The following is a 26,271-nucleotide window of genomic DNA, read 5'->3' as shown; positions in this document are numbered from 1 at the left end:
TTCAAAGCTAGACTTACAGCTGTGAACTGAAACCTGAACTAAACCTTAAATCCACTTAGAAATAGCAACTATTACTACAAACTTCTTGTTAAACTGCATTTTTTTTTTAAGAATTATATTATACCTTTGTTCCTTTGCACAGGCTACTAATCAGATTTTTAGATGAAGATGTGATTGCCCTTGATTTTAATCTCTGAGCTGCCTTTGGACCTACCTGGGAATCAGTGGAGAAGGATAAAGCAAATGTTTACTTTTAAAAAACAATGTGTGTGTCCTGGTTTCAGCTGGGATAATTTTCTTCTTAGTAGCTCGTATAGTGCTGTGGTTTGGATTTAGTATGAGAATAATGTTAACACACTGATGTCTTAGTTGTTGCTAAGTAGTGCTTACACTGGTCAAGGACTTTTCAGCTTCCCATGCTCTGCCCGGCGTACAAGAAGCTGGGAGGGGGCACAGCCAGGACAGCTGACCCCAAGTGGCCAAAGGGCTGTTCCATACCATACGATGTCATGCTCAGCCTATAAAGCTGGGGGAAGAAGAAGGAAGGGGGGGACGTTCAGAGTGATGGCGTTTGTCTTCCCAGGTGACTGTTGCGCATGATGGAGCCCTGTTTTCCTGGAGGTGGCTGAACACCTGCCTGACGATGGGAAGTAGGGAATGAATTTCTTGTTTTGCTTTCCTTGTGTGCATGGCTTTTGCTTTGCCTATTAAACTGTCTTTATCTCAACCCACGGGTTTTCTCACTTTTGCTCTTCTGATTCTCTCCCCCATCCCACTGGGGGGGGAGTGGGTGAGCACCTGTGTGGTGCTTGGTTGCTGGCTGGGGTTAAACCACAACAGTGTGATAGGAACCTTTGATGAAAAGGAGGGCCACAGGGATCTGAAGTCTACAGTCCCCACAAGGGAAGAGGGAGCCATAGGAGGCTGCAGTCTTCATACGGTGTATAATAGCAAAGACATCTGGAGCCTCACAGGAATGGGAGCGAGTAATAGGGTCTGCAATCTGGTCAGGGTTATACAGGGTTTCTGTAGAGGTCCTGAGCATCTGCCTGGAAGCAGTGATGGCAGGCATCAGGCTACATCCTCAGCCTGCTCCCAGCTTTCTACCTCGTGTAGAGACTCTTGCATGATGCAGATAGTCTGACACACACCTTCCTCTCCTGCCCTGATGGCTATGTCACATCACACTGCTTCTATTACTACATCAAAACCTATCTGAGCTGCCGTTCTTTCATCAGGAACTCCTCGGTCCTTGGGAGCTCTTCAGAGCAGCCAGGTCCCCCAGCAACCGTGGGAGAGGGGGAAATCTCTGGGGTGAGCGATAGCTCTCCATCACACATCACCTGCATATACGCAGAGGTGGCGGAGGCCCCTTCAGCGTGCCAAAGGGCAGTATCTGCAGGTGTTCCCGAAAGTAGAGACCTCATTACCTACAGCAAGACGGACTGGGTAGGCCTCACATGTCTTTCCCAGTACAAGCGGTGCTTCACCATGTGGTGAAGTGTTTGCTCCGGGACATGAGGACTGCTCCAAATCCCACTCAGTCTCCCTGCTGGTGGTTTGTGCTTACCCCCCCTCCTGTGGAGCTGCAGGTCACACCCCACCAGCCTCCCTCCCACACACTATTTTAACAGGAGGCACAGAAAACCACCAGTCTGGCCACAGAAACGTCCTTGCAGACTCCTGAGCTCTTCCCCACCCACAAGGCAGTAGGGCCACCTGCCCCTGGGTCAGGAGCCCCCCAGGGCCAGCCGGTGCTCGCAGCTGAGCTCAGGCTTGCTGGGGGTGCCGCCGCGGTTACAAGCACAGCCCATGGGGGACATCAGCTGGGGAGGCCCTTTGCTTTCGCCGGGCCCGAGGGCGCACGCCGAGGGACGCCCTCCGGGCGGCTCCGGCTGCGGTTTATTCACACCCCGCTGCCAGGGCCGCGGCCCACCGCCCGCCCAGAGGCCGGCCTTCTGCCCCCACCGCCCCGCGGAGACTCGGCCCCGCCGCCCCGCCCGGCTTCCGGGCCCGCTTAGAAGTGGAGCAAAGGTGAGGAGGAGGCAGTGAGCCGGCAGGCAGGCAGGCAGCGACCAGCCGGCCGATCAGCCAGCCGAGTGAGGCGGCGGCGGGCCCGTCCAGGCCAGGGTAAGCAGCGCCCTGCGGAGCGAGCGGTGACCTTCGCCCGCCTCTTTCCTCGGCTGGGGGGTGCGCGGCGGTGGGGAGAGGGCCATGCGGACGGCTCAGCTCGACTTGTCCGCTTGCCCCCAGCCCCGTCTACCCCGGCCTCTCCGGGGCAGCTCCCCGGCGCGGGCCCTCAGCTGCCGTAAACACCGCTGTGGTGCGGTGGCGGCCGCCGGCCCTGCTCGGCCCTGTCCCGCCCCGGGCCGCCGTTCCGCCGTCGTTGGTGAGGGCCGCTCCCCTCCGCCGTTGCTGCGGCTGTGGGGGCCCTGGGGGCGGCGAGCTGCGTGATGGCGGCCGCCAGCCGGGCCGGGGGCGGGCCGCCGTCCGGCTGATTTCCCCCTTGGCCGGTTCTCCGGCGTCAGTTTGGTAGGTGTCCCTGGGCTGGCTGGCTGCTCCTCGGGAAAGAAAGCAACAGGCCTCGAGTTTGTTAGTCGCGACATGTCTGGAGAAAGCATTAGTAGGCGCCTGGTCATGGTTTCCCCGTGTTGTGTGTATGCCTCTTGCGGCTCCAGGCCAACAAGAAATCCTCGATCCTGGCTTTGTCAGGGGACACTTCCCTGATATGTGTTATTTACCGTGTAAATGTCGGGGGGGGCGGGTGGGTGGAACAGTACGGGGAGATATATCATCAGTTTCAAACTTAGGCTTTGTTAATAGACTCTTAATGTTGTGCTACAGATCTGCATCATGGAAAACCAAGTGCTTGAATCCTCTGAGGAGCGAACGTTTCAGTACCAAGATTCTCTGCCTTCCCTGCCTGTACCTCCTCTTGATGAATCTTTAAGCAAATACCTTGACGCAGGTAATGACTTAATATTATAATAGTAGCATGGTGTGTGCTGTTGTAACCAGGCTAATCTGAAGATGTTTGCAAAGTGATTTGTAGAGACAGCTTGTATCAACTGATATAACTGAGATTTCCACAAGTTCAGAGTGCAAAAGGTCTTTTTCATGTTCAAAACAGGAAACCAAGTGCCCAGAGAAACCTAAGTAAAAGTTTACGTTTTATCCCTATTTGCCTTTCTTCAGAATGGAGGGGAACTGGGCATGTGGGAAGGTTAACACTTTGATTTGAGCTTTTTCCCCCTAAGGCTTTGGTTTTGGTTTTTGGCTATATCAGCTGGTCTAATGAAAGATATTTCTCCATCTACAAATTTTGTTTTGCATAATGACTACTTTGGTTGTTTATGACTGTGTTTGCCCAGAATCTTTGTAAGAAAAAAAAAAAGTTATTTCAAACTTTTTCATACTTAAATGTTCTTCTTTCTCACCAATGCTATTAACTATATAGTAGTAGGAAAAGGCAGTGGTGGCCATTTTGGGATGATTTCTGCCCTGAAATGTTTGCTCTCTAAAGAAGATCACATAAGAGAGAAGTTTTGAAAACAACATCAATGCACATGTGTCTAGCTTTGTTTATAAACCAGTGATGACTAGTTAGTTCTTTATTATCATATCAGGCTTTGATATGTCGGGGATGACAGAGATACATTACCTAGTATCTTGAGATTATTTTTCTATGTTTCTTTAATAATTTTCAGAACTCAGAGACATTGAGCTTTTTTCTAGAATGTCTGCTTTGTGTCTCACCATCTTACCTGTAATACAGGAATGTTAACAGAGTGAGACCTAGAGTTCTGTCCTTAGCAGAAACATATAAGAAACATTAAAGTTTTCATTTGTTTAGTCTGTAAAGGTGAGTGAAGGAAGGGAGGTGCTTCTGAAGAACAATTCAGAAGGCCCAAGTGACCCTTCATAGATACTGTGAATCATTCCTTGGAAATTCCGGTCTTTCACTGATTGGAGGAGGATCCCAGGCACTTCACATTGGTTAGTGTGCCTGTTGGTAACGCACTTGTCTGTTTAAAGCCAGTCAACTGGAAAAGCTGGACAGAGTATGTCTCGGAAGGTGCCTTATTTAGGGATTTACAGTGGCTGCCTCTGCTTTGGATTCAGGATGACTAACCTAGTTTTGAAGGTAGGCCTTGAGCAGAGAAGGTGGCTGTAGCCATGTTGTTTAGCCTTTCAGCTCACCCCAGAGGTTGAGACTCAGAAGCTTGGACTCAGCCTGAGCGTATGAAAACCCAGAGCTCCAGCTTTCCAGAGGGTTCTTTAACATGCAACTGAAGATGTCTTTCATGGGATAGTTCTTGTTCATGGATGGAGCTGATCTATGCAGAAAGGAAGACAAGATCTGTGGGTCTGGAAGAAGTGCCAAAATTCACTTTCACTGAACTCTAGTGAGAAAGGGGGTGAGTTCTGCCACTTCCTAATAGTGCTGCTTCTACATCTGATCAAATAGTTTTTAAATGGAAAGAGGTCCTGTCATCATAGAATCATGTAGGTTGAGAAGGGTTCATCTAGACCAGATCCCTGCTCAAAGATGGTCTACCTACAGCAGTTTGCTCAGGCTTGCTTAGCTGGGTTTTGTATATCTGCAAGGATGGAGATTCCACAGCCTCTCTGGGCAACCTGTTCTGGTGTTTGATCACCCTCATGATTGCAGGAAGGGGAACAAAAAACAAACCAGCAATGACAAAAAAAACCAAAAAAACCAAAAACAAACAAAAAAAAACCCCAAAAAACCCTTCACGTGTTCCTTGTCAGAAATTTCCTGTGTTCCAACTTGAGTCCATTTTCTCTTGTACTGTTCTTGTGCATCTCTGAGAGAAGCTGTGCTTTATCTTTGCTATGCCTTTCCATTCAGTTGTTACAGAGTGCAGCAAGGTCTTCCCTTTGCATTCTCTTCTTAAGCTGAACAAACTCAGTTCTCAGCCTCATCTCATCATCATGTGCTCCAGTCCCCTAGCAATCTTGGTCACTCCTTGAACAGGGACCAGAACCGAGTAATTTTGCTTATTTTCTTTCTTGTGTGCATGTGCATATTGCTCTGTAATGACTTTGTAACTTGAATAACAGAGAGTAATCACTCTCTCTTACAATGTTGTGTGGTAGTAAGGTCACTCTCTGGGAAACGTGAGTGTCGGACTACTCTCTGTCTGGGGAGGCTTTCAACTCCAGGTTTCCTGGGTGAATACTGTAGACTGCTAAATGGTTTAGGTGGATGGCTCTGTCTCTATTATTTCTTTTTTCATCTGTGTTCACAACTGGTGGTGGTGCGATTCAAGCTGCATCTAGATATTGTTTGTATTGACTTTCACAAGGCTTTTGGCATATCAAAAGCTTGGGTTTTTTTTCCTTAACTTCCTCATAGATGAACTGATGAAGTATGGACTAGGTAGTACGTGGTCAGGTGAGCTGAAAACTGTCTCAGCTGCTGGGTTCAAAGGTTTGTGATCAGCAGCACATATTCCAGATGTAGGCCAGTCTTTGATGGTGTATCGCAGGGGTCCAGTATTGTTTAACATCTTCATTAATGACCTGGATGATGGGACAGAGAGCCCTCTGAGTTTGCAAATGATACAAAGCTGAAAGGAGTGGCTGATGCTCCAGATAGTTGTACTGCCATCAGAGTGAGCTTGACAGGCTGGAGGAACAGGCTGACAGGAGCCTCGTGAAGTTCAACAAACAAAGGGAAATCCCAAGTCATGCACCCAGGGAGGAATAACCCCCCATACCAGCGCAAGCTGGGGCTGACTGGCTGGAAAGCAGCTTTGCAGAAAAGCCCCTGGGGTCCTGGTGGACATGGAGTTGAATGTGAGCCAGCAGTGTGCCCTTGCAGCAAGGCAGGGCAGCAGCTTTCAGGGCTTGATTAGAAGGAGCATTGCCAGCAGGCAGAGAGAGGTGATCCTTGTCCTCTGTTCAGTGCTGGGGAGGCTACATCTGGAGTGCTGTGTCCATTTCTGGGCTCCCCAGTACAACCAAGACATGAACATACTGAAGCGAGCCCAGTGAAGGGCCATGAGGGTGATTGATGGCTTGGATTATCTGGCATATGAGGAGAGACTGAGAGAGCTGGGACTGTTCAGCCTGGGGAAGAAAAGGCTCTAGGGGGGGATCTTTGCAATGCGTGTAAATACTTGATGGGGAGGAGTAAAGAAGACTGAGCCAGACATCACAGTGGTATCCAGTAACAGAACAAGAGGTGATAGGCACAAGTTGAAATATAAGAAATTCCTTTTAAACGTAAGAAAACTCTTTATTGTGAGGGTGGTTAAGCACTGGAATAGGTTGCTACCAGGGAGGTTGTAGAGTATCCATCCTTGGAGATATTCAAAACCTGACACAGTCCTGAGCAGCCTGCTGGAGCTGACCCTGCTGAGATGATGTGTTGGGCTACATGATCCCTAGATCTGTGAAGAAGGAAAAAGTAGTGGTTGCAGGCAAGCAGTCATACTTGCAGCAAGTCACAGTTGTGAGGAAGTAAAATTTTAATTCTACAAGGATAGATAAGTATTTGAGACTTTGCCCAGCTGAAACTCTGTTGTTACTCGTAAAAATCTAGATTAAAGATGGTACAGATACACGATTACTAAAAATTAAACAAGTATCCTTCCTGGTTTCTTCACAGCTGTAAGTAGATCACAGGATTAGCGGTAGCAAGGCAGACAAGAAATTAACTGACAGTACTGTCCAGGAGCCTCAAAAATTAATCAGGCCTCATTGTGTAGGCAGGAACTTCCTCCTCCCCTCCATTCTGTTTGCCACTGACTTCACAATCTAAGTATAAAGGTAACAGAAAATACGTTACACGCGAGGTGAATATAAGAAGACAATGAGATGTGTCTGTATGGAAACTGACATCAGCAGTGCCTGTTGCTGACCATAGATTTCATGGTAAAAAGGCTTTAAGGAGGGTTTTGGATTAAAATAATGGCTAGTTTTGCAAATATTTACAGATAACTTTGGCCTGTGTGGCACATGATCTGAGAGAAATCCAGAAGTATTTTAAAATATAAGAATTGGGTAGTAGTAACTGCCATCATTGTCATTCAAAGGTAGGCATAACATGGGGACAGTGAATGAGAATTGATGGGCAAGGTGCTTGTAGACCATGAATGGACTTTGAAAATAAAGGCAAGTAGCTTATGGTTGATGCAGTAGGGTGGCAGACATGTATGGCTCAATGTATTAATTTACAAACAAAGTTCCTGTAAATTTAATTATTCAGTGAGTTCTGTGGCAGCTGATGGAGTTGCAGAACTCCACAGTATTTCCAGCTACAGTTTTAAATATATTGGATTTAGTTATCTGTTAGGTATTTCAATTTTTCAGCAATTGCTTTCATCTGCTAACATGTCTATTTATTTAAAAGTATGTATTTATGTTTTATTAGAACACATTGTGATTTATTTACAGATTTTTAAAAGTTGTTTTCCCTTCAAATATTTGTTTTAGAAAAATAAACTTTGAGTGTTTTCATCCACTCCCTTGCCTGTGGATATCTGAATCTTGGAATAAATCTCCGTATGCAGTTGTCTTTAAAATAAAAACATTTCCTTTTTACAGTGAAGCCATTTCTAAATCAAGAAGAATATCGAAGGACTGAGGATATAGTTAAAAAATTTGGAAATGGGATTGGGAAAGAGTTACATCAGAAATTACTGGAAAGAGCGAAAACGAGAAGGAATTGGGTATGTATTAGATATGTAAGAAATCATAATTCAACTTACAGAAAGTTGGTCGTTCAGGATATAATTTAGAGAACCATTTAACTCTTTTATCTTAGGATCTTCCTTACACATTCACTTATATATGTGTGATTTGTTTTTTCCAAAGTTGGATGGTTAAGAGGGTTCACTAACTGAAATATTAAGTTACCTACCAGCTTTTGAATGCTTTGTCAGGCTCTTCTGCTATCACCTCTGTGCCCCCCTCTCCACCCTGCTGCCCTGCCCAAAAAAAAAAAAAAAAAAGTTGTTTTAAAGTTGTCTTTCAACAGAGAAAGGGATACAAGGGGGTTTGTTACCAAGTGGAATTAATGAGAACTTTGTAAATCTTAATATGACACACTCTGGAGTGGAGATTTTCAGATGATGATAGAAAAAAATACATTATGAACTGTCCATCCCAGATCCTCTGTCACACAAATCTCCTTTCTCTCCATTCTTCATGGAGTAATCTGTCTGATATTCACAGCAGCCACAGCTGACGTGTAAGAGTTTAAGATGATGAATATCAGGGAAGAACTCTTCGTCATAATTTACAGTTTAACAGTCTTAAGCAGTATTGAATTTTATTTAAAGCTTGAAAATAGAAGAGCTAGATGTGTCGTTACCCTAAGTTAGTTTTGAACCACTGTCCTGCCTTCTGTTATATAGGAACTACTATTCAAGGCAGGCAGTTGAACAATCAGGTGATTATTAAAGAATTAATGACTACAACTTAAATTCTGACGCTAAACATTTTTCATTTCCAGCTGGAGGACTGGTGGCTGAATGTGACTTATCTTGATCTTCGCATATCAACGCAAATACACTGTAATATAGCAGGCTCTGCTCCCTATATTGAAAACTACTGGCCACCCAAAGAGGGCACTCAGATAGAAAGAGCATGTGTATATATATGGCACACCCTGAAATACTGGGATCTATTACGAGCGTAAGACTTTAAGAAAAAAATAATTTATTCTAATTATTAATGATCTATGTGTACTTTAGTCATAAAAATATGTTTATGTCATTGGCATGCATTCCTTGCGGTAAAAGATGGGTTTGTCTTACCTTGATTTACTTGCATAATTATCATCTCTCTTGTTTAATTTTGGTGTATTTGTTTACTACAGAGAGAAGGTGGCTATAGAGAGATCTGGGAATGTTGTTCTGGACATGAACCAATTTCGAATGCTCTTCTGCACTTGCAAAATTCCTGGAGTTACCAGAGACTCGATCGGCCATTATTTTAAAACTGGTAAACAAATGCAAATTGCGGGTTAATAGAAGCAAATGATTTTGTATTAACGGGCTAATGGAGTGGTCATTTTAATCATAAAATACTTGCTTCCTCAAGCACTAAATCGGATACTGGTTGTTGAGTGCTTATATAAGGAAGCAAAGAAGATGTCTAATCTACAAGTGCCCTTTTTGGTCCAATATTTAGTCCTTTCTAAATAAGTTTAAAAGAAAGCTCTGCTTAAAATTGTATGTTACCAGCCTGATGCCTATAATAAGTATGCCAGCATTAAGAATTGAAAAAAGACAAATTCCATGTGTTATAAATGTGGGTGAATTCTGTGTATTATACGGACAGAATTTCAGCATCATTGCTAATTGCATCTTTTCCCACAGAATGTGTTTCTTGAGTGTGCTCCCATGCATTCTGTTGAGATAATTCTTGCTTATTTTCTGTCATTATGCTGTTTCTTGGCTTGGTCGGCTTCTTCTATTTTCAGTCTTGAAAGTACTCCATAGTGCTTCTTGAAGCCATTCTCTTAAACTCCCAACAGTTTTCTGGGGTAGAAGATCAAGAGCTAGGATAAAAGTGTAATGTTCTTATTCATCCTTCACTAACAAATACTCTAGTATTGGTAATCAAGTAACTGAAATCATAACATCCCTCCCACACACATTCTGATGCGTCCAGATTTGTTCAGCAGTGTCACTCTAGATAATCATGGGGGATGTGAATTCCTGTAAGACTTGGGAATTCAAGAAGGAGGAGGTATTGCTTTGCTCTATAGAAAATATATAAGGATCTCCATACCGCAGGATATGATGAGAAAATGCAAAGTTGAAGGCAAGTTTCAAGGGTTTTGTCTTAGCATTACAGCTGAGGAGTCAGTTTAAGTACCAAAACATAGAAGAAACATTCAAATGGTGGAAATTCAATGTTCTGTTTTGATCACACTTAATAAACAAAGCTATTATCCTGTGGAGATGCAATTTATGTCATTCATGTCCCTTTTCTGCATTAAAATATTGTAAGAACTTTATTAAACAATATTGCTTATGTCATTTTTCATGTAATACACAGCAGGTGATATCCATTTCCATGTAGATCATCTGCCTCCAAATGAAATAATTTAGTCCAGTTAGTTGTCTTGGTTCTCTGTGATTCATGGAGAAATATTAATACCTCCAGAGAAGGGCTTGGGCCATCAAAATATGCAGGTTTCTAAGACAGGCAGAAGGAATTGCCATCTGGAGAGCGATCTGTTTTTATCCTTTGGTTATAGAGGGAACTGACATGGTCTGAACACTTGAAGTAGTATTCAGATTGCAGAGTAGGACACCTAAAATTTGACAGGTAATGTCAGCTTGAAGTCAAAGACCACAGTAAAAGCAAAGAAAGCCTGATCGGTGGAACCTGGAGAGCTATTCAGTTCAACCTGCAGCAGACACCTTAATGAGAGCAAGTGAAGAGCTCATTAGATACCATTAAGCGTATTGGATCGATCTCTGCCAACTGTTGTGAGATCTCAGACACGTAATTCTAGGTATGTGAACTTCCAAACTTAATTCTACCCCTTGCTTTAGACAGCTAAGGTTAGGAGGACACTGCCTAAAGTAACTGAATTTGATGTCATCCCTTCTGATTTTTGTTATGTTAGAAATTAATTTCATGATCTATGAAGGTGAGGTTTACATGAAATGACAAATTGTCCACTCTAGAATGTCTTTAATCAGGTATGTATTGAATTGTATTATCTAATTTAGAAAGTAGGACCGTAAAGATAGGTGTAAAAGCCTTATAGTTAAGATTAAGACTTCTGTGGATGCCCGTTCAGTTAAATACTTGTGGGTAAAGTAGCATACATTTCTTCTTTTTCCCAGGGTGGAGTACTGGGTTAGAAGAGATGTAGCTCAGGGGCTCAGTTTGAGAAAAATGGAACCACGTTTCTTGGGGTTTTAACATCTGGTTTTTGTCAGAATCTTTTCCAACTTTATTTAGTCTTACTTCCAGATAGATGGATTCAATAAGGCAACGCTATGCAAGTGTACCTGGCCTAGTGTGAGCCAGTACCATTTATGTTTCTGTATAGTGGCCAAATTGGTGTGTCAGTGCTCCCTTTTTACAAATTTGCAGGTTACAGATCAGGTCTGGTTGACATGGTAGTGCGTCTCGGATCTTGAGCTGCATAACTGAAGCTGGTCGCATAAACACTGACAACTGAAGGACTCAGTCATCTGCAAAGTGTCTTAGCAGCAGGCTTGCTGCGTTATATTCATCCCTTAAAAAAACCCAAAACTAAACAAAACTCAAGCAAGAGAGCAATGTTGCTAGATCAACAAACAACACTTGTTTCAGCAGAGGGTGTTCTTGCCTACAAGATACACAGATAAATAACATTTGCTACTAGGTAATGACAATGACTTGTAGTTAAATACCGTGAAAGCTATGTACTTCTGTATATTTCCTCTGACAGTTTTTAAAATGTCTTCAAATTTGCAATAAGATCATGCTAATGGATTTCAAAAGTTATTCTTTTTTTCTTCTTTCCTGTTTTTAACTGTAGGAAAGTCTGCCTCATTTTGAACAAAGAATGGGTCTGTAGGACTAGTTAAGTGTTTCCTGTATCTGTCACTCACTTTATCCCCACGGTTGGATTTTCATTTCTCTCTTTTTTCTTTTTTTTTTTTTTTCTTTGTTTCATTTCAGAGACTGAAGGTGAATGCCCATCTCACATAGTAGTCCTGTGTCGAGGTCGAGTGTTTGCATTTGATGCTATACATGAAGGCAATATGGTGACTCCTCCAGAGATTTTCAGGTTTTCAAACTACGTTATTTCAAATAAGCTGTCCTATTCAAGCTACTTACCAAAGAGAGTCTTTCTTTTTCTATCCCCTTCACCGCAAAGAATTAGGTGTGAGAGAGGCTACGGCTTCTCCTCTAGCTGAGCATTCAGATTTGAGTAAATTCTTGTTTAGTGGATGGTATCTTTTTGCCATGAAGCATGATGATCGTGTACTGTTGCAATACACCCATAGAACATCACACAAAAGGGCTGAATGAAGACGTTTCAGTAGGAAACATCATTTATGTGTGAAGTTTCTTGACATGGAATTATTAGGATTGTAAGTAATGTCATTCCTTTCAGGACCAATCCACATTGATAGTTGTTTCATTGCTACTTAATCATTATCAAAGATGAAGCACCACTGTCATGTTGATTCAAATCTAATACACTTATGGTCCATTTTCTCAACAATAGAGGGGCTGGAATTCCTGTTGGTGAGTGCAGCAGAGTCCAAAATCACAGTATACACTGATTGACTTTCTGCTAGCTACAGAGCAATACAGCAGCATTTCACTTGCATTTCTTGTCTTTGCACCAGACCTGTGACAACCAGCCATGTTTTGTGGCTCTCTTCATAGTCCCGAGCTGCTGCAAAGGAACAGAGAAAAGAATTTGGTTCTTTAAATAGTAAATTTCAGTATTAGTGCAACTGGCAGTGTCTAAAGCTTTTCCGTGCTGTATCTCCTATCTCTCAGTAGCGTGCAGAGGTGCCAGCTTTTCAAATTGGCAATGCAGTTGTGGCCACAAGCTCAAAAATAACTTTTTTAAAAAAAATCTGGTACTTTAATACTTAAGATATTTCAACATGTAGTTCTAATTTCTGTAGTTGTACCTGTTAGATCAAGCAAGCAACGAAGAAATGAACACCTGGAATACAGACAAAAAAAACCCTAAAACTTTCTGTTGCCTATAGAAAGGGCAGGTTGGTTTTGGTTTAGTGGTTGGGTTTTTTTGTTTATTTGGTTTTTTTAACAACTTCATCGTGGGTGCCTTATACTTTTGACAACTGTGTAACTAATGATCAGTGGTGAAGTTTAATGGGCAAGAGTGCCAGAGCACAGGACAAGCCAGTTTAAATGCCTGTAATTTGTGGAGTTTCTTTAATGCCTAGAACAGCATGTGAAAAAACAAATTTGCAAACTAAAAATTAGCTCTCTGTTAATAGCTCTTCAAAGGGAAAATGCAAGGAAATGGTGGGAAGAGAAGTATTCTTGTGTAGTTCAGTTTCTACATTTAGGATGTACTGTAGCTACTGTTTGGCTTTAAATTTCACGGTTTACCTTGAGCGGAAGTTTTTCCCTTGTATCAGTTGCTATAAAAGGTGCAAAGTTGCAGTATTGCAGATGTCTGGGGCTCGGGAAAGTTTGATCTGCACTGCTGAAGTCTTAAATCTAGTTTTAAGTTAAGTGCATAACACGTTAGGATCGTGGTTGTATACATCTAAGTTTGTACTGGGCTGGTAGCTGCAATTTGAATTAACCATTAGTGACTGAAAACAAAGCAGGTCTTCAGCTGCCCTTAGAGTCTGAGGAAGCTGATTCATGCTTCCTGAAAATTCACATTAGCTTGCGAACGTGGAACCAAAATTCCAGCTTGGCAAAAGAGAGAGATAAAAAGGGGGACTTTTATCTTCTCTCCAGATGTTCTTTGTTAACTTCAGTTTTTGAAATCTTAAAGGCAACTTACTTATATACAGAAAAGATGCCATAGTGAACCAGATGGACCAGGACTGGCAGCCTTAACAAGCAACGAAAGGACAAAATGGGCAGAGGTGGGAATAATTCAACAGTTGATTCCCGAGAAAAGCATTGTGATCCCTGGAAATAGTCATTTCACTTAGCTTTGTCTTTTTATGCTTTCTAGTTACGTCAATATTTGATTGATCTTGATCCCAAGAACTTAACTCATCTGGAAAAAATTCAGAAAAGTGTGTTTGTCGTCTGCCTCGATGATTCTAGTCCCCATGCAACTCCTGAGGACTACAGCGAGGTAGCTAAGGATTTTTGATTATTCAGATCTGATCTTCTTTATATAAAAATTTCTTCTGCATATATGCAGAAATAGCACTTCTTGCTCTTTCAGAACAGAGAAAATTAAGCAGATAAATATGCAGATAATGCTTCTTGTTGATCCATAGGAATCCTTAAAGAGTTTGAATTGTTAGGACATTGGAAGTGGGAATGGCTGAAATCTGCCTTCATAATCTTTTAGCCCTCTATCCTTCAGGGTTCTCAAAAATACAGTAATCAACTTATCACTCTTTAAATTAAAAACTCGAGGCTTATAATCATGTTTCATGTTGAACTGGGTGAAAATGTCTTATCTCTCCAGGAGGTCTCACCATCTTAATGTAGGCTTGATTTAGCTGACAGAGGTTGGCAGTATACTCAGTGTTTTTTAAAACCCACAGTGTGTAACTTTTGCTTTAGGTTACAAGGCTGGGTCTAACAGGTGATCCAACTGTACGCTGGGGAGATAAATCCTACAGTAGCATATTCTTTTCCAATGGAACCTGTAGCGCGTTCTGTGACGTAAGTTGAAAATATTTTTCCTCCTTATAAAACTTTCAAGTATTTATTTACTACGTTTGCCCTTTCAGAGTATTATTTTAAATGTTTAGTGTGTTCCTCTTTAGTGTAGCCTTGTTTATCAGGCACCTTGTCTGGCAAGTTTCCAAAAGCAGTCTGCTTTCAGTGTTTGATATTACACCATACTTGAATTAAGAACATGAGATCTGAAGTCATAATCTTTTTTTCTAAAAGTGTTTAATGAGGGAGTTCCAATGACAAAAAATACGTTGCATAAGAAGGCTTAAAATTAACTCTTTGTATTATGTAGCTATTTGAACAGCTGTGTTTTTTAAACTCCTATTTTTTTGAACTTGTTATTGAATGGCCAGAAGGGCCTATATCTTGTCTGAAATCTGCTTTTCTACAGCAGTGGTATATTGTGCCTCTCTGTCTGGCTGCAGAGCAGTCAAAACAGTGGGTGGACTGACAGTAGTTCTATGTGTGTTGTAGAACTGGAAAAGCAAGTCCAACCCTATGCAGTAAATCTGTTGGTCTGCAGGAAAAAGAGTGGGGTAGGGGAAAAAAGCAATTTGATCCTCTTGCAGTTATGCAAATAATGTGATATCTTGTTTTATATGATTCTAGCATTCTCCTCTTGATGCCATGGCTTTAATTTCCATGTTCTCTTACGTCGATAAGAAGCTTATTGAAAATGAAGGAAAGTGGAAGGTACCTATCCTTTAAACTTTCAAATGTATTAGTTAATGTGATTTTTCTTGTAAATAACATTTTCTGTTTTCTCTCTTTCTTTCTGTCCGCATCTTCCCAGGGATCAGATAAAGTGAGGGATATTCCATGGCCAGAGGAACTTGTATTCACAGTGGATCAAAAAGTTATAAAGGAAATTGAATGTACTAAAGAATGGTATTACAAAAAGGTGGAATTTCTTGCTGCCTCTCTTAATTGTCACTGTGGTTTTTGTTTTTTTTGGTTTTTTTGTTTAAATTTTTGTTCTATTTGCGTGTTTTTAGCTGGCCTTTCTCCATGCTGGAGAACAGGGATAAATATGTTACTGGTGAATTGATGTTTCAAGGGACTTAACACCATGGTTTAATTTGTTACATTGTTGGTTTGTGTTGAGTGTGCTTTATTTGAAGTGAATCAAGTTGTGGTATTTGCAGTTTCTTGACTTCGGTGTTTTTTTTTTTTTTCCTCCTGTGGTTTGACAGGTATCTGACTTGCAGCTAGTGACTTATGCCTTCACATCCTTTGGCAAAGCATTGATTAAAAAGAAGAAATTTCATCCTGATACGTTTGTGCAGCTTGCCCTGCAGCTGGCTTTTTACAAATGCCATGGCCGGTAAGAAAATCTCATTGCCCAGATTAGGAATAAAAAAACTAGTTTCTTGGGTAAAGGGGTGGATCTGGAGATATAACGCAGTGGCCTTGCAATGCCAGTGTGTAATTTGCTATGGTGATAAAAGAATGAAGAAGTAAGGGGTTTTTAAATGAACAGTTGCATAGGGCCTCATTTTGCGCTGTTGAACTCCACGCGGCTGGTGCTCTTGGCTTCAGAAGAATTGCCTCCTTTTGCCCATAGGGATCATGCATGTACATATTGTGGAATGGAGGGCAGAAGACAATCCATGAAAACTAGATGTGGGCTGTACACATTAAATATTTGGGCGAACACCAAATGCGCAATGGGTCAGGATTCTTTAATGTCAAATAGTTGCTCAGATGGAGAAGAAAGTGTTATCTGTAGCAACTAACAGCCACCAGTCTTCCAAGCCCGTAAAAAGCCTCGCAAACCTCAGTGTCTCAGTTTCTTTAGCAACATTACATGCGAAGGTTTGGGCAGAACAACAGAGATGTAGGTAGTGACCCTCCAAATGCCTGACTCTACATTGTTGGGTGTGTCATTTCATTGTGTATTATTGGTAAAAGGCAGCATTCTTCCTGGTAATTGGTGTTCCCAAATTATTGTTTGCTAAATAGTGCTGATTATGGCTTGTATAAGTCATTACTGACCTGGCGAGCATTGCTTGCTTCAGAAAAAGGAGGGTTTTGTCATAGGAGCATGATGCTCAGTCACTGGAGATACCTGTCTCATCACAAGAAAGATCGGTAGATCTCAGTTTGTTGAACATTGGAATAAATTGACTAAAATAGCCTGCTAAGTCTGTTGTAAACATACAAGTATGTTTCATGTTAGTTGTGTATTAAATGGTAGACTATCATAGGGCTGGGGATCCTCCAGGGAAAAGCTGGATGGGTGTCAGTATGCAACAGAGAAGGATTTGAGCCTTTTCCTTATAAATGCATTGGGACACGCTGCTTATTTCAAGTGTGTCTCTGTATTTTTGAGTTTTTGGACGGTGTAGATGGCTTCTTTAATGGAAATATGGAGTGAAACTGAAGCTTGCATAATTTCAGCTTATTTATACTAGAGGCTGGTAGATCTGTAGTCTGCAGAAAATAGCCATGACAACCCAGTCTTTTCAAGGTATGATTATAGGACTGGCACTTTTTCAGTCATCTGTCTCATAAAAGCTTGCAGAGTTCCTTTGTGGCTCTTTTTCAGACACAAAATTTAAAGAATATTCGTGGCTTACTGATACTTGTAACTAAGCTAGATGTGTAAGATACTTGGCAGGACTTTTTTCCTCCTTGAGAGAGCATATAGTTTTGTTAAGTTAATGAGATACTCTTCCCTATTTTTCTTCTTAGCCCGGGCTCCTGTTATGAAACTGCCACGACCAGGCGTTTCTATCATGGCCGCACAGAGACCATAAGATCGTGTACTATGGAAGCAGTGGAGTGGTGCAAGTCCATGCTGGATCCTTCTGATAGTGTAAATACTGAAATCCTACTTCAACCATAATGAATTTAGAAGGCCTGTCATTTGAACTGCTTAAAACTCAGTTAGTGTCTCTAACGTTTCCAGTGAGACAGATTTAAAATGTTGGGTTTCTTGAAGTCTGGCTCTGGTCATTGTGACTGAGGTGAGCTGTCATGTGTGGGCTTGTTTGGTTTTCTGTCCTATTTACCTTTTGGTTTCAAGAATGTAGGTGTCTTGAGTTACAGTCACACTGATTTTTTTTTTTTTTTTTTTTTTTTCCACACCTCAAAAAGTAGCTGGATTGGAACCAATGTATTCTGCTGTGGAGTGGTTCTGTTGTTGTTTTAATTTTTAAGTGAAATCACGAAATGTTAATCTAATCACCGAGTCTGAGAGCAAGATTGAAATCTGTTTGTGTCCTAGTGGCAACAGGGATGTATTTCAGAGTTTGTCTCTGGATAGCTGAACGGATGACCTTTTCTTTTCCTAGCAACTACCCTCTGGTGCTTGGCTGGCATAGCATTTCATGCTTTTCTTGCCAAGTGAGAGCTGTACTAAAACTCTTTCTGTTGCCCTCACTACACATTTCTCAGAGCCTGAGAAATGAAGCAAGGAGAAGATTTTTGAGAGAAAGGGCTACATATTTTCAGGAAATTCAAAGATTCTATATTATCAATGTATCTGAGAAACATACAGAAATACGGCTATCAGGAAGTATGTGTGATTGATAATTATAGTCTTCAAGAGCATATTTTCCTGGTCTTCACTGGCTTCTTTTGGCATGTGCTGCAGCTTTAAAACTCAGTTTTCTGGCCATTATTCAAATCTGCTTTCTTATTACAAATATGGATTCCTGTTATTATCTGCTCTTCAGTTATCTTCTAACCAATTAGTAGGCTTCTATGAGTAATACACATAGAGGTTTGTTACTTCCAACACTAACTGTAGCCTTTTTCTTTTTCTCTTTGTAATTTTAAATAGCATTTCCAAATGTGTTCCTATTGCTTTTCTTTATGGTGAACACTTGGGGCTTAAAAAAAGCATTGAATCTGTTCAATAGTATTGAAATTAAGATGCTTTAAAGTCTGTTTTTAAGGTACTAGAAAACACCTAAAGTTAGGTACTTCGGAAAAAATCCTTTTGCCTCATCTTTTTCTTTTGCCCCTTTTGAGCTTAGTAGCTTGATTTTTTTTTTTTTTTTTCTTCTTATTTGCGTTGAGTGGCTACTGCCCTTGTTTCACATTCTCTGCTGCAGCCTCTCGTGTAATGAAGAAAAGGATAAAGGGTGCTTCTTGAGTGGTTAAAGAGCTAGTAAGATCTAAGATCTTAGAAGCCAAGATCTTGGGTGTCTAGAGATGTTTCTCTAGGTCTCCTTTACCAAAATATGTATTTGTGTTCTGTTATCTCTGGTTTTAATATGCAAGTTTCGATATAAAATTGGCAAAACCATAATGTTGGGCAGAACTACTGTCATGGAAGTAATATTTCAATCAGCAGAGAAAATTTGGGAATGCAGTTGGCATCTGTGCATATTTTTAATTAGGGTCTTTTTTGTTTTGTTTTCTGCTTTTCCTTCACAGATTTTTTTCATCTGGGTTTCAGGTTTTTTTTGGCATGAAAAATGATAGAATAGAATATAATATTTCAGTTGGAAGGGACCTACTAGTCCAACTGCCTGACCAGTTCAGGGCATGGTGATCATGTAAATGCAACTGCACCTGCTAAAAGCCAGTGTGTTTCTAAATAAGTAGTACTGTAGGAAGGTTTTGGGTTTGATTACTCTCTTTCACAGTGGCTAGTTTCCATTGTTTCAGCTTGTTTGGGAAAGAACATGAGGTTTAGAGTGTTGTTCAGTGCAAAAGTGATCTAAGTAACAGAACAGAGATACAGGAAACAAATGAGCAAGTTTGCTTGAAAAAGGAATTTGGATTTGGGGGAAAGAGTTTGAGAGAGGTTCTAATGTACCTTTCAAGTTCTTCCATTTTCTTCCATCTAAAATTGCTAGAAACTGAAAGGGAAAAACTTGCTGATCTGTGATTCCTGATGTGCTACTTATCTTGATTGTTTTTTCTTCCCCCCCCCCCCGCCCCAATCCTGTCTCCCCTACTTTACACAGACTTATCAACGACTACAGCTGATGCATAAAGCATTTGCAAAGCACAATAAAATGAAGAAAGAATGTGAGAATGGAAAAGGTACTCTGGGATAAATAAAATAAGCAAAAGTTTTTTCAAAAGTTTTTTTTCTGGGATAAATAAAATAAGCGAAAGTAAGATAAGCAGAAGCTTTTTGTTTTGCTTTTTCTTGTGCGTGAAAAGGGAATATTGCTGTATGCTAATACATTTTCTCTGTCTCCTTGTTTTCAACCTGAGTAAAAACTACCCCTTAACATTTTATACTTTAATTTCGGGGAGAGGAACGAAAACCTAGTCTTTGCACCCTTCCTTGTGCCCCAAAGACACGTTCACTTGGAATATTAATTCACTTTTTCTGCCCAGCTAAACGTTATTTCAGAATACATTCTGATCAAATATATGCTTGGCTGGAAAGTGGGAAATGTGGTCTTTTAAGACAGAGGAGAGATTTGGGTGAAATTCTAACCCACCTGTGTTAGCATGACAAGCTATTCTATGAATGAGAAAGAGTAGTTGGGAAATAATCACCTGATGAACCTTGATACTCTCTGCAGCCTACTTGGTGAGTTATCTAGGCAGTTGTGACCCTGAAAGCCTTTTCATCTTGTCCACGTAATTGCCAGTGGGCCAGTTTCACTGTGTGGAGCTCCTCCTCCTTGGCTGAAATGGAAGTTTTCTCAGTTTTTGTTTTCCACAGGAACTGTGCTGGGTTTATATTACTTAGTTTGTTTGCGTTTGGGCTTAGTGTTGCAAGCTGAAAGTGATAAAGGTCTCTTAGATCAAATATTTGGGACATGTTTATGTATGCTACAATATGAATTTTGGCTTCTAGTAGACTCTTGTCATTTGTCTGTCCTTCAGCTGCTATTTGAGCTTCCAGCTATCCAGACCAGAAAAAGCAGAAAAATGGGAAATGCTGCTGTTAATGATGCAGTATTTGCATTTATTTGACAGGATTTGATCGTCATCTTCTTGGTCTCCTACTCATAGCACAGGAGCAAGGACTGCCAGTGCCAGAACTTTACATGGATAATGCCTTCACAGCTAGGTAATTCGTATTCTTGTCCTGTGGGGAGGTTGCATCCCTTGATTCCAAGGACTTTGTTACATTGGCTTTATGCGTTCTGATTTCTCGATCTCTAGGACAAAAGAACTTTTTTGTAAAACTCACTTTTTTAAAAATTATCTTTAAAAGTGCTGATTTTGTTTTGTGTTGTTTTACAGTGGAGGAGGTGGGAATTTTGTTCTTTCAACTAGTCTGACTGGCTACACTAGTTTTAATGGATCTGCACTCCCTATGGTACATCATGGCTATGGCTTTTTTTATGCAATCAGAGATGACAGGTAAGGATATAATGTCATTTTGGGCATGGTTCTGTCTCTGTCACAAAGGGAAAGGCGGCTAACAACTAGAATGAGGAAAGGGAAAGACAGAAGAAACATGGCTGAATGTGTCAGAAGAGGTTGAGAAGTGAGGTACATGAGAATAGAGGCATTAACATTCTGGGAAAGCACATGCAGGAGGAAGGACGAGCAGTGGAGGTGCAGTGAGCACCAAGATACTGACAATAAGCAGAAAGAAAAGAGAGGGGAAGGTGAAAGAAGGGAGGAACAAAAGAAGTTAACTTATTTTAAAATAAGCTTTCGTTTTAGAGATCATTAAACGTAACATGCAAAGGTGTTTTTTAAAAAGTAGCAATTGACTGAGATTGACCAGATAGAGGACAGGCGAGCACACTGTCCATCGTTCTTGGCAGTGACACACACATCTCTTGACTCAAACCAGACCTCTTTGAGTAACAAGGAGAAGCTAAAACATTTGGCTTCACTTCTCATAAAATAAACAGTAGGATTAGAAAAGATCCAACTTTGGCTTATTGGTATTATGGACAAAAATTATTGCTTTTTTATCAAATCAATAAACTACTTTGATTATAATGTGTTGAGATAACTTGCTATTTTGTGATTTAGCTGTAATTCAGATTATTTCTTCCTAAAGCTAACTATGGATTGTGTGCAGATTTGATTCAGTTTGAGAATACAAACCATTTATACTTTGCTCTATGGCTCTGTTTGTTAAGATAAATAGAATTAGATAAAGACCTACCTTTTGTTAGGTAAATAGAAAAAAAAAGTACTTCAAACCTTAAACTAGCTGCAGAGAAGAAATGTAATTCACAGTATTTTCAAATATAAGCAGAAAAGTTATGTCACTGCGTATGTAGAAATGGGTATTTAAATCAAAGTATCTAGTTTCAAGATCTGTCAGCATTATTGCCTGCTGAAGACTCTAGGGATCTGAGTCCTTTTTGAATGTTGAGAGAGTATGTTCATGTGAAAAGTTTTGCTTCAGAATTTATGTCAATAATTTCACATTTCAGGGCAATTTGTGTGACTTTTATCCTAGACCATGACAATTGAGAGTGGTAACTTCATTGTTTTCTATCTTTATAGGATTGTTGCTACCTGTTGTTCTTGGAAATCATGTCCAGAGACTGACGCGGAAGTGCTGTGTAGAACTGTGTTCCGGTGTCTTCAGGACATGCTACAATTAACAGTTGCAGCTCAGCTGTAAGGTTGATAACGATGTAAAAGCCTTCGCAAGCTCACAAGTTATATGTAGTACTTATAAATGAAATGCTACTCAAGAGTACTGTTATATTCAGATTAAGACATTTAATGATCTCTGTGAAGTCTACCTATTTTTATGGGATTTACTGTGGTAACAGTACCCATTTAAGAGTAATGTAGCCATTTGCAACAACAATGCAAGCAGTAGTACCTTATCTGTGTAGAACTATGCAATATTAAAATACGCCTCAGTAATGCAAACATACTTGAGAGACAGGGTATTGGAAGTGGAGAATTTATGGGAGATTTGTATTTATGATCTTAGTAGTAACACACAGAATACTTTGTAGTCTACTGATATTGTTTATGCCAGCGGAGCACTTAACTGCGTACTTAAGAGTAACCACCCTATCCTCTTGGGTCATTACGCTTCCTATTCATAGTGGGTTATGAAATAGAAGGGCTGCCTCCATAAGGCTATATGTTATCTTATAAGTTATTGTTCATTTTTGCTATTGGGATTATACCAAATAAATGTTGTATCCGTGAACAGGGATGTTCCCACTACATTTGTAGTATGAGAGCACTACAATCTGAAGTATTTTGAAAAAGGAGCTCTCAATAATAAACACAGAAAGCAGCATATGAGTTCCAGATTCCTCAGTTTTCATCTTCTAGTGAGCTGTGAATGTCTGCTGCTTTACCCTAACAATACACAATAAAAGTAAGCACTGAATGCAGTTTGATATGATTCTCAGGATTTTAAGATGTGATTCCTCTGTTTGAGCAGCTTTGTATTTTCCTGTCATAGAAATAAAATTCTTCTAAAATTGAGCTTTGTATTGATTGATTTATGGGTGGACTGTTCAATGTGCAGCAACTAAACTTGGTGAAAGAGAGATGATCTCGGGGACAGATGAACTTGAAATAGAGATTCTAAAGTACCCATTGTTTTTTCTCTACTTTTTTGAGTGTTGAGAGAGGTCAGAGATTGTTATTTGTTTTACAGAAGCAACTGCATCCGCAGCTAAGACTGAAGCAGTCTCTGCCCTCTGGAAGCTCTGTTGCATATTTTTTTCCACAGTAGCAAGAACAGAGTTTCCCTTTTTATTTCCTTCCTCAAAGCCTGATGCTTCTCTGAGTAACAGGCCAGGGTGTGTCGTACTCTGTCTTGTTGCCTCAGAAAACAGTCTCATTATTTCAGCCTGTGTCTTCCCTGCCTTTATGGGACTACTTCTATGTGCTTTCTCAATTAAATCTGACAACCATTCATTGTTTAATGGTTGAGTTGAGGTCTTCCAGAACTCTTACAGAGTAAGAATCCACTCCTGTTCTGGAGTGCTTACAATAACCACTCTTTCTCAGAGGTAAATGACTTTCTGAAATCTCTCAGTGAAGCATGTGTCTTTATGATGCTGTGATTTCCGTGAGATAGATGAGGATTTTGGATCAAGCTGTGCCTGATGATTTGTATTCTCTCTCTCTTTTTTTTTTTTTGGCAAGTTCTGTCTGACAGTTACAACCTTTAACCCCTCAACTGGGTGAAAAACCTGGTTGCAACAGTGACAAGGACAGTTTGCTTTGAACACTCATTTGAAACAGCCTGAAATCTGATGAAGGGTGTAATTTTGCATTTACTTTTCACACACCTACCTCTGCCTCCCTGGGGATTTCTGGGAGTGTAGAAATCCTGGCAGAAGTATGGAAAAAGGAAAACTATTTCAGCAAGTGTATCATTGAGAAAATGTCATTCAATCACCCGCGTAAGTAGAATTTCTTGTTCATCTGGGACAGTCTGTGCCTTGCTTAGAGGAACTGAAAGCAGAAGTGTATCCAGAGAGAATAAAATTCAATTCTGTGAGTTAGAGCTACTTGTGATGTGCTGTGGATGCATGAATTCATGAGCGTGGTGTTAATTTCCTTGTGAGGAGTAAAGCATTTTTGATGCAAAGTTGTTCTACTAAGTTTATGCTCTATGGACTATGTGGGACTAAAGCATAAAATGTTAAACAGGTTTTTTTGTTTGTTTTTTGTGTGTGTGTCTGTGGAGTTGGGAAAACATGTAATCAGCGCAGAAAGAGCATAATGCAGTAGGGGCTCTGATTTCAGGTCGGAGTGGTTAAGCTGTGCAGTCCCGTTGTCATGGGACAGGCACCATTTGCTTTGAAGACACTGAGACTAAAGCAGGGGGTGGCAGAAATTGGCTGCACCCATTAGCGCACCGACAAACCGATAACAGGAGCCAGGTTTCTGCATTGGTGGGACTGAGCCAGATGCCAGTCCCAACAAGCTTGCTTTTTCCCCTGCTCTGGGTTGCACGTGAATTTATTTAGAAAGCCATACCTGGAACGGTGCTTTGGGCCCATCTGTTTTGAGGATGTAAAACCAGCTTTTGTGCTGGTGGAAGAAGAGGGTTGGGTTCTTAAAGCAAATGTACCTCAGTTATTTATTAGTTATGGGGTTTAAGGAAACTATTTACAGAATTTTACCAAAACCAGCAGTAGTGAAATGTCCTTAATAGTCTCACACAAAGGACGGAACCAGCTGCACAGCTGCAGTTCAGCACCAGGTACTGCCCCCTGTCACCCATTGCGTGGCCCACTTTGAACATTGCCCAGAGAACAGCAGATGCCTTTTTCAGCCAGGAGCTGCTGATGGGTCCCTTCTAGTTTCTAAGCACTAGGTATGGTGAACTTAGTACACATACTTTTAAGATGCCCCCCCCCCCCCCCCCCCCTTTTTTTTTGTAGTACTCTGAAGGTTAGGAGTTCTTTAATGTCACCTGGTGTTCTGGGCTCTGTGCCCACAAAGATGCTAAATGTTGCAATAAAATTATCTTGAAAATTGCTAATACTGAATTGCTTTTAGAATGGGGGGGGGGGGGGTTCATAAGGTTTTTTTGTTTGTTTGGCTTTTTAAAAAAAAAAAAAAAGCATCCTGTTGGCATGACCAGCCAACTTGCAAATCCCTATTCCTGTTTGCAAAGCCAAGGTACCTTTTCACTTTCTGTACCCAGTGTAGAGGAAGCTTCATCTAACAGCAGGATTCTGACACAAATTCACTCAAGAAATTTGATTCCAGGTCTGTGTGTCCCCTGTTTGTTATCTGCTGTGTGAACAAATGTACATCTCTCATCTGAGGGATGAGGCTTTGCAGGGAAAACCCACCAACCTCCTAATCCTGTGGGAATTTATTGACTGAGAAATATTTGTCCTAGCCCATATTTTCCCCAAGAGCGAGCTGACAAGGAGGTGTCGGCTTCAGTTGATCCGTGCAGACAGTGGGTAGGGAGAGCCTTTGCTTGCATTCACCTGCCAGCAGCTGTTCAGCGGGACATGAGCAGATCAGCTTCTGGGATTTTTTTTTTCCTAGAATAATTACTCACAACCAATGTAGAAACTGCTTTCTCCTCCAAGGTGCTATTTATTTTGCAGCAAAAAGATCCGCTATACCAGAGACTCACCTTGTCAGATCAGATGCAACCAGGAGGTAACAACAGGTATAAATAGGAAAAGGGAGAGAAGGAAGCAGGCACAAGGTGGCAGGTCTCTCCCTGGTTTTCCAAGCCAACTCTGTGTGCGACTTTACATCCCTGACTAATGAGATGTTGAAAAAAGGAGGGTGAGACCAGCGCTCCTCAGGCTGCCTTAGCACTTAATTAAAGGGAAGTAGTACCCAGCCTCTTTTTCAGTACTTTCTGCATGTCTCTTGCTCCATGCTCTCCCATCTCGAATGACTTGCCTGAGTACCAGTATCACCCAGGTTATTTTATTAACAGACACTTCTCCTGCAGAGACGCAGACCCCTCGCATTCAGGCATCTGCAGCAGTGGGACGGAGAAAATGCCTGCAGCCACTGTCACCTCCTCGCTCTCTGCTTGTCCTTCAGGTCTTTTGGGGGGGAAAAAATCCCAAATTTCAATGTCTGTTTGGTAAGTCACAGAAATTTAAATGCTTTTAACCTGTATTTACTTAGGGAAGCATGAATAGGCACTGTGGGTTTTTTCCCCAGTTGCAAGTTGGAAATGAGGGCCTAATTACCTTTGGTAGTAATTCAAGGAAGGAATGAATATTGGCTTCTTTTGCTGTACTGACAATCTCTTCACGTGACACCTCCTGCCTATTGTCCCCATATGCAATGTTTTCAGCAATCGTGCAGTCAAACAACATTGGTTCTTGTGAGATGATACCAATCTGAGCTCTCAGTCACTGGATATCTGGAGTCTTTGCATTTTGGCCATCCAGGAGCTAAGAAGTCAGAAAGAATATATTTTAATCATAGCACTTTACAGATGGCTGTGTTTTGTTTGTGTTTTTTTAAATTTAGCAACATAAAGGCCTTTAGCAGACAGGGCCCTCAGGCCATTTCATACCCTGAGTCTGTTAACTTAGGCACTTATGCACGGCAGCA

At 41.1% G+C, this 26,271-nt stretch overlaps 1 protein-coding gene across 4 annotated transcripts; it reads left to right on the top strand.

Moving 5' to 3' along the window:
* The first annotated feature begins 2,007 nt into the window (after positions 1 to 2,007).
* Positions 2,008 to 22,658, top strand: CROT (carnitine O-octanoyltransferase). Of its 4 annotated transcripts, XM_082319607.1 has the most exons (17): positions 2,008 to 2,130; positions 2,845 to 2,968; positions 7,576 to 7,700; positions 8,486 to 8,667; positions 8,852 to 8,976; positions 11,665 to 11,773; positions 13,481 to 13,574; positions 13,667 to 13,792; positions 14,233 to 14,334; positions 14,959 to 15,042; positions 15,143 to 15,250; positions 15,543 to 15,673; positions 17,044 to 17,167; positions 19,272 to 19,350; positions 20,245 to 20,338; positions 20,515 to 20,634; positions 21,745 to 22,658. In XM_082319607.1, the coding sequence occupies exons 2-17, from the start codon at positions 2,854 to 2,856 to the stop codon at positions 21,863 to 21,865; spliced, it is 1,839 nt and encodes a 612-aa protein (XP_082175733.1). In that variant the 5' UTR covers positions 2,008 to 2,130; positions 2,845 to 2,853; the 3' UTR covers positions 21,866 to 22,658. The 4 variants fall into 4 exon arrangements, 3 of the variants coding, with proteins under 3 accessions (XP_082175733.1, XP_082175735.1, XP_082175734.1); XM_082319608.1 differs by lacking the exons at positions 2,008 to 2,130; positions 8,486 to 8,667 and having other exon boundaries at positions 2,849 to 2,968; XR_014228968.1 differs by lacking the exons at positions 13,481 to 13,574; positions 14,959 to 15,042; positions 15,143 to 15,250; ... (4 more) ...; positions 20,515 to 20,634; positions 21,745 to 22,658 and having other exon boundaries at positions 14,233 to 14,255.
* Positions 22,659 to 26,271: the final 3,613 nt, after the last annotated feature.

The sequence above is a fragment of the Platalea leucorodia genome (assembly GCF_965183815.1).
Source record: "Platalea leucorodia genome assembly, chromosome: 1".
NCBI lineage: Eukaryota > Metazoa > Chordata > Aves > Pelecaniformes > Threskiornithidae > Platalea > Platalea leucorodia.
This window is presented reverse-complemented; position numbering and strand designations above follow the sequence as displayed.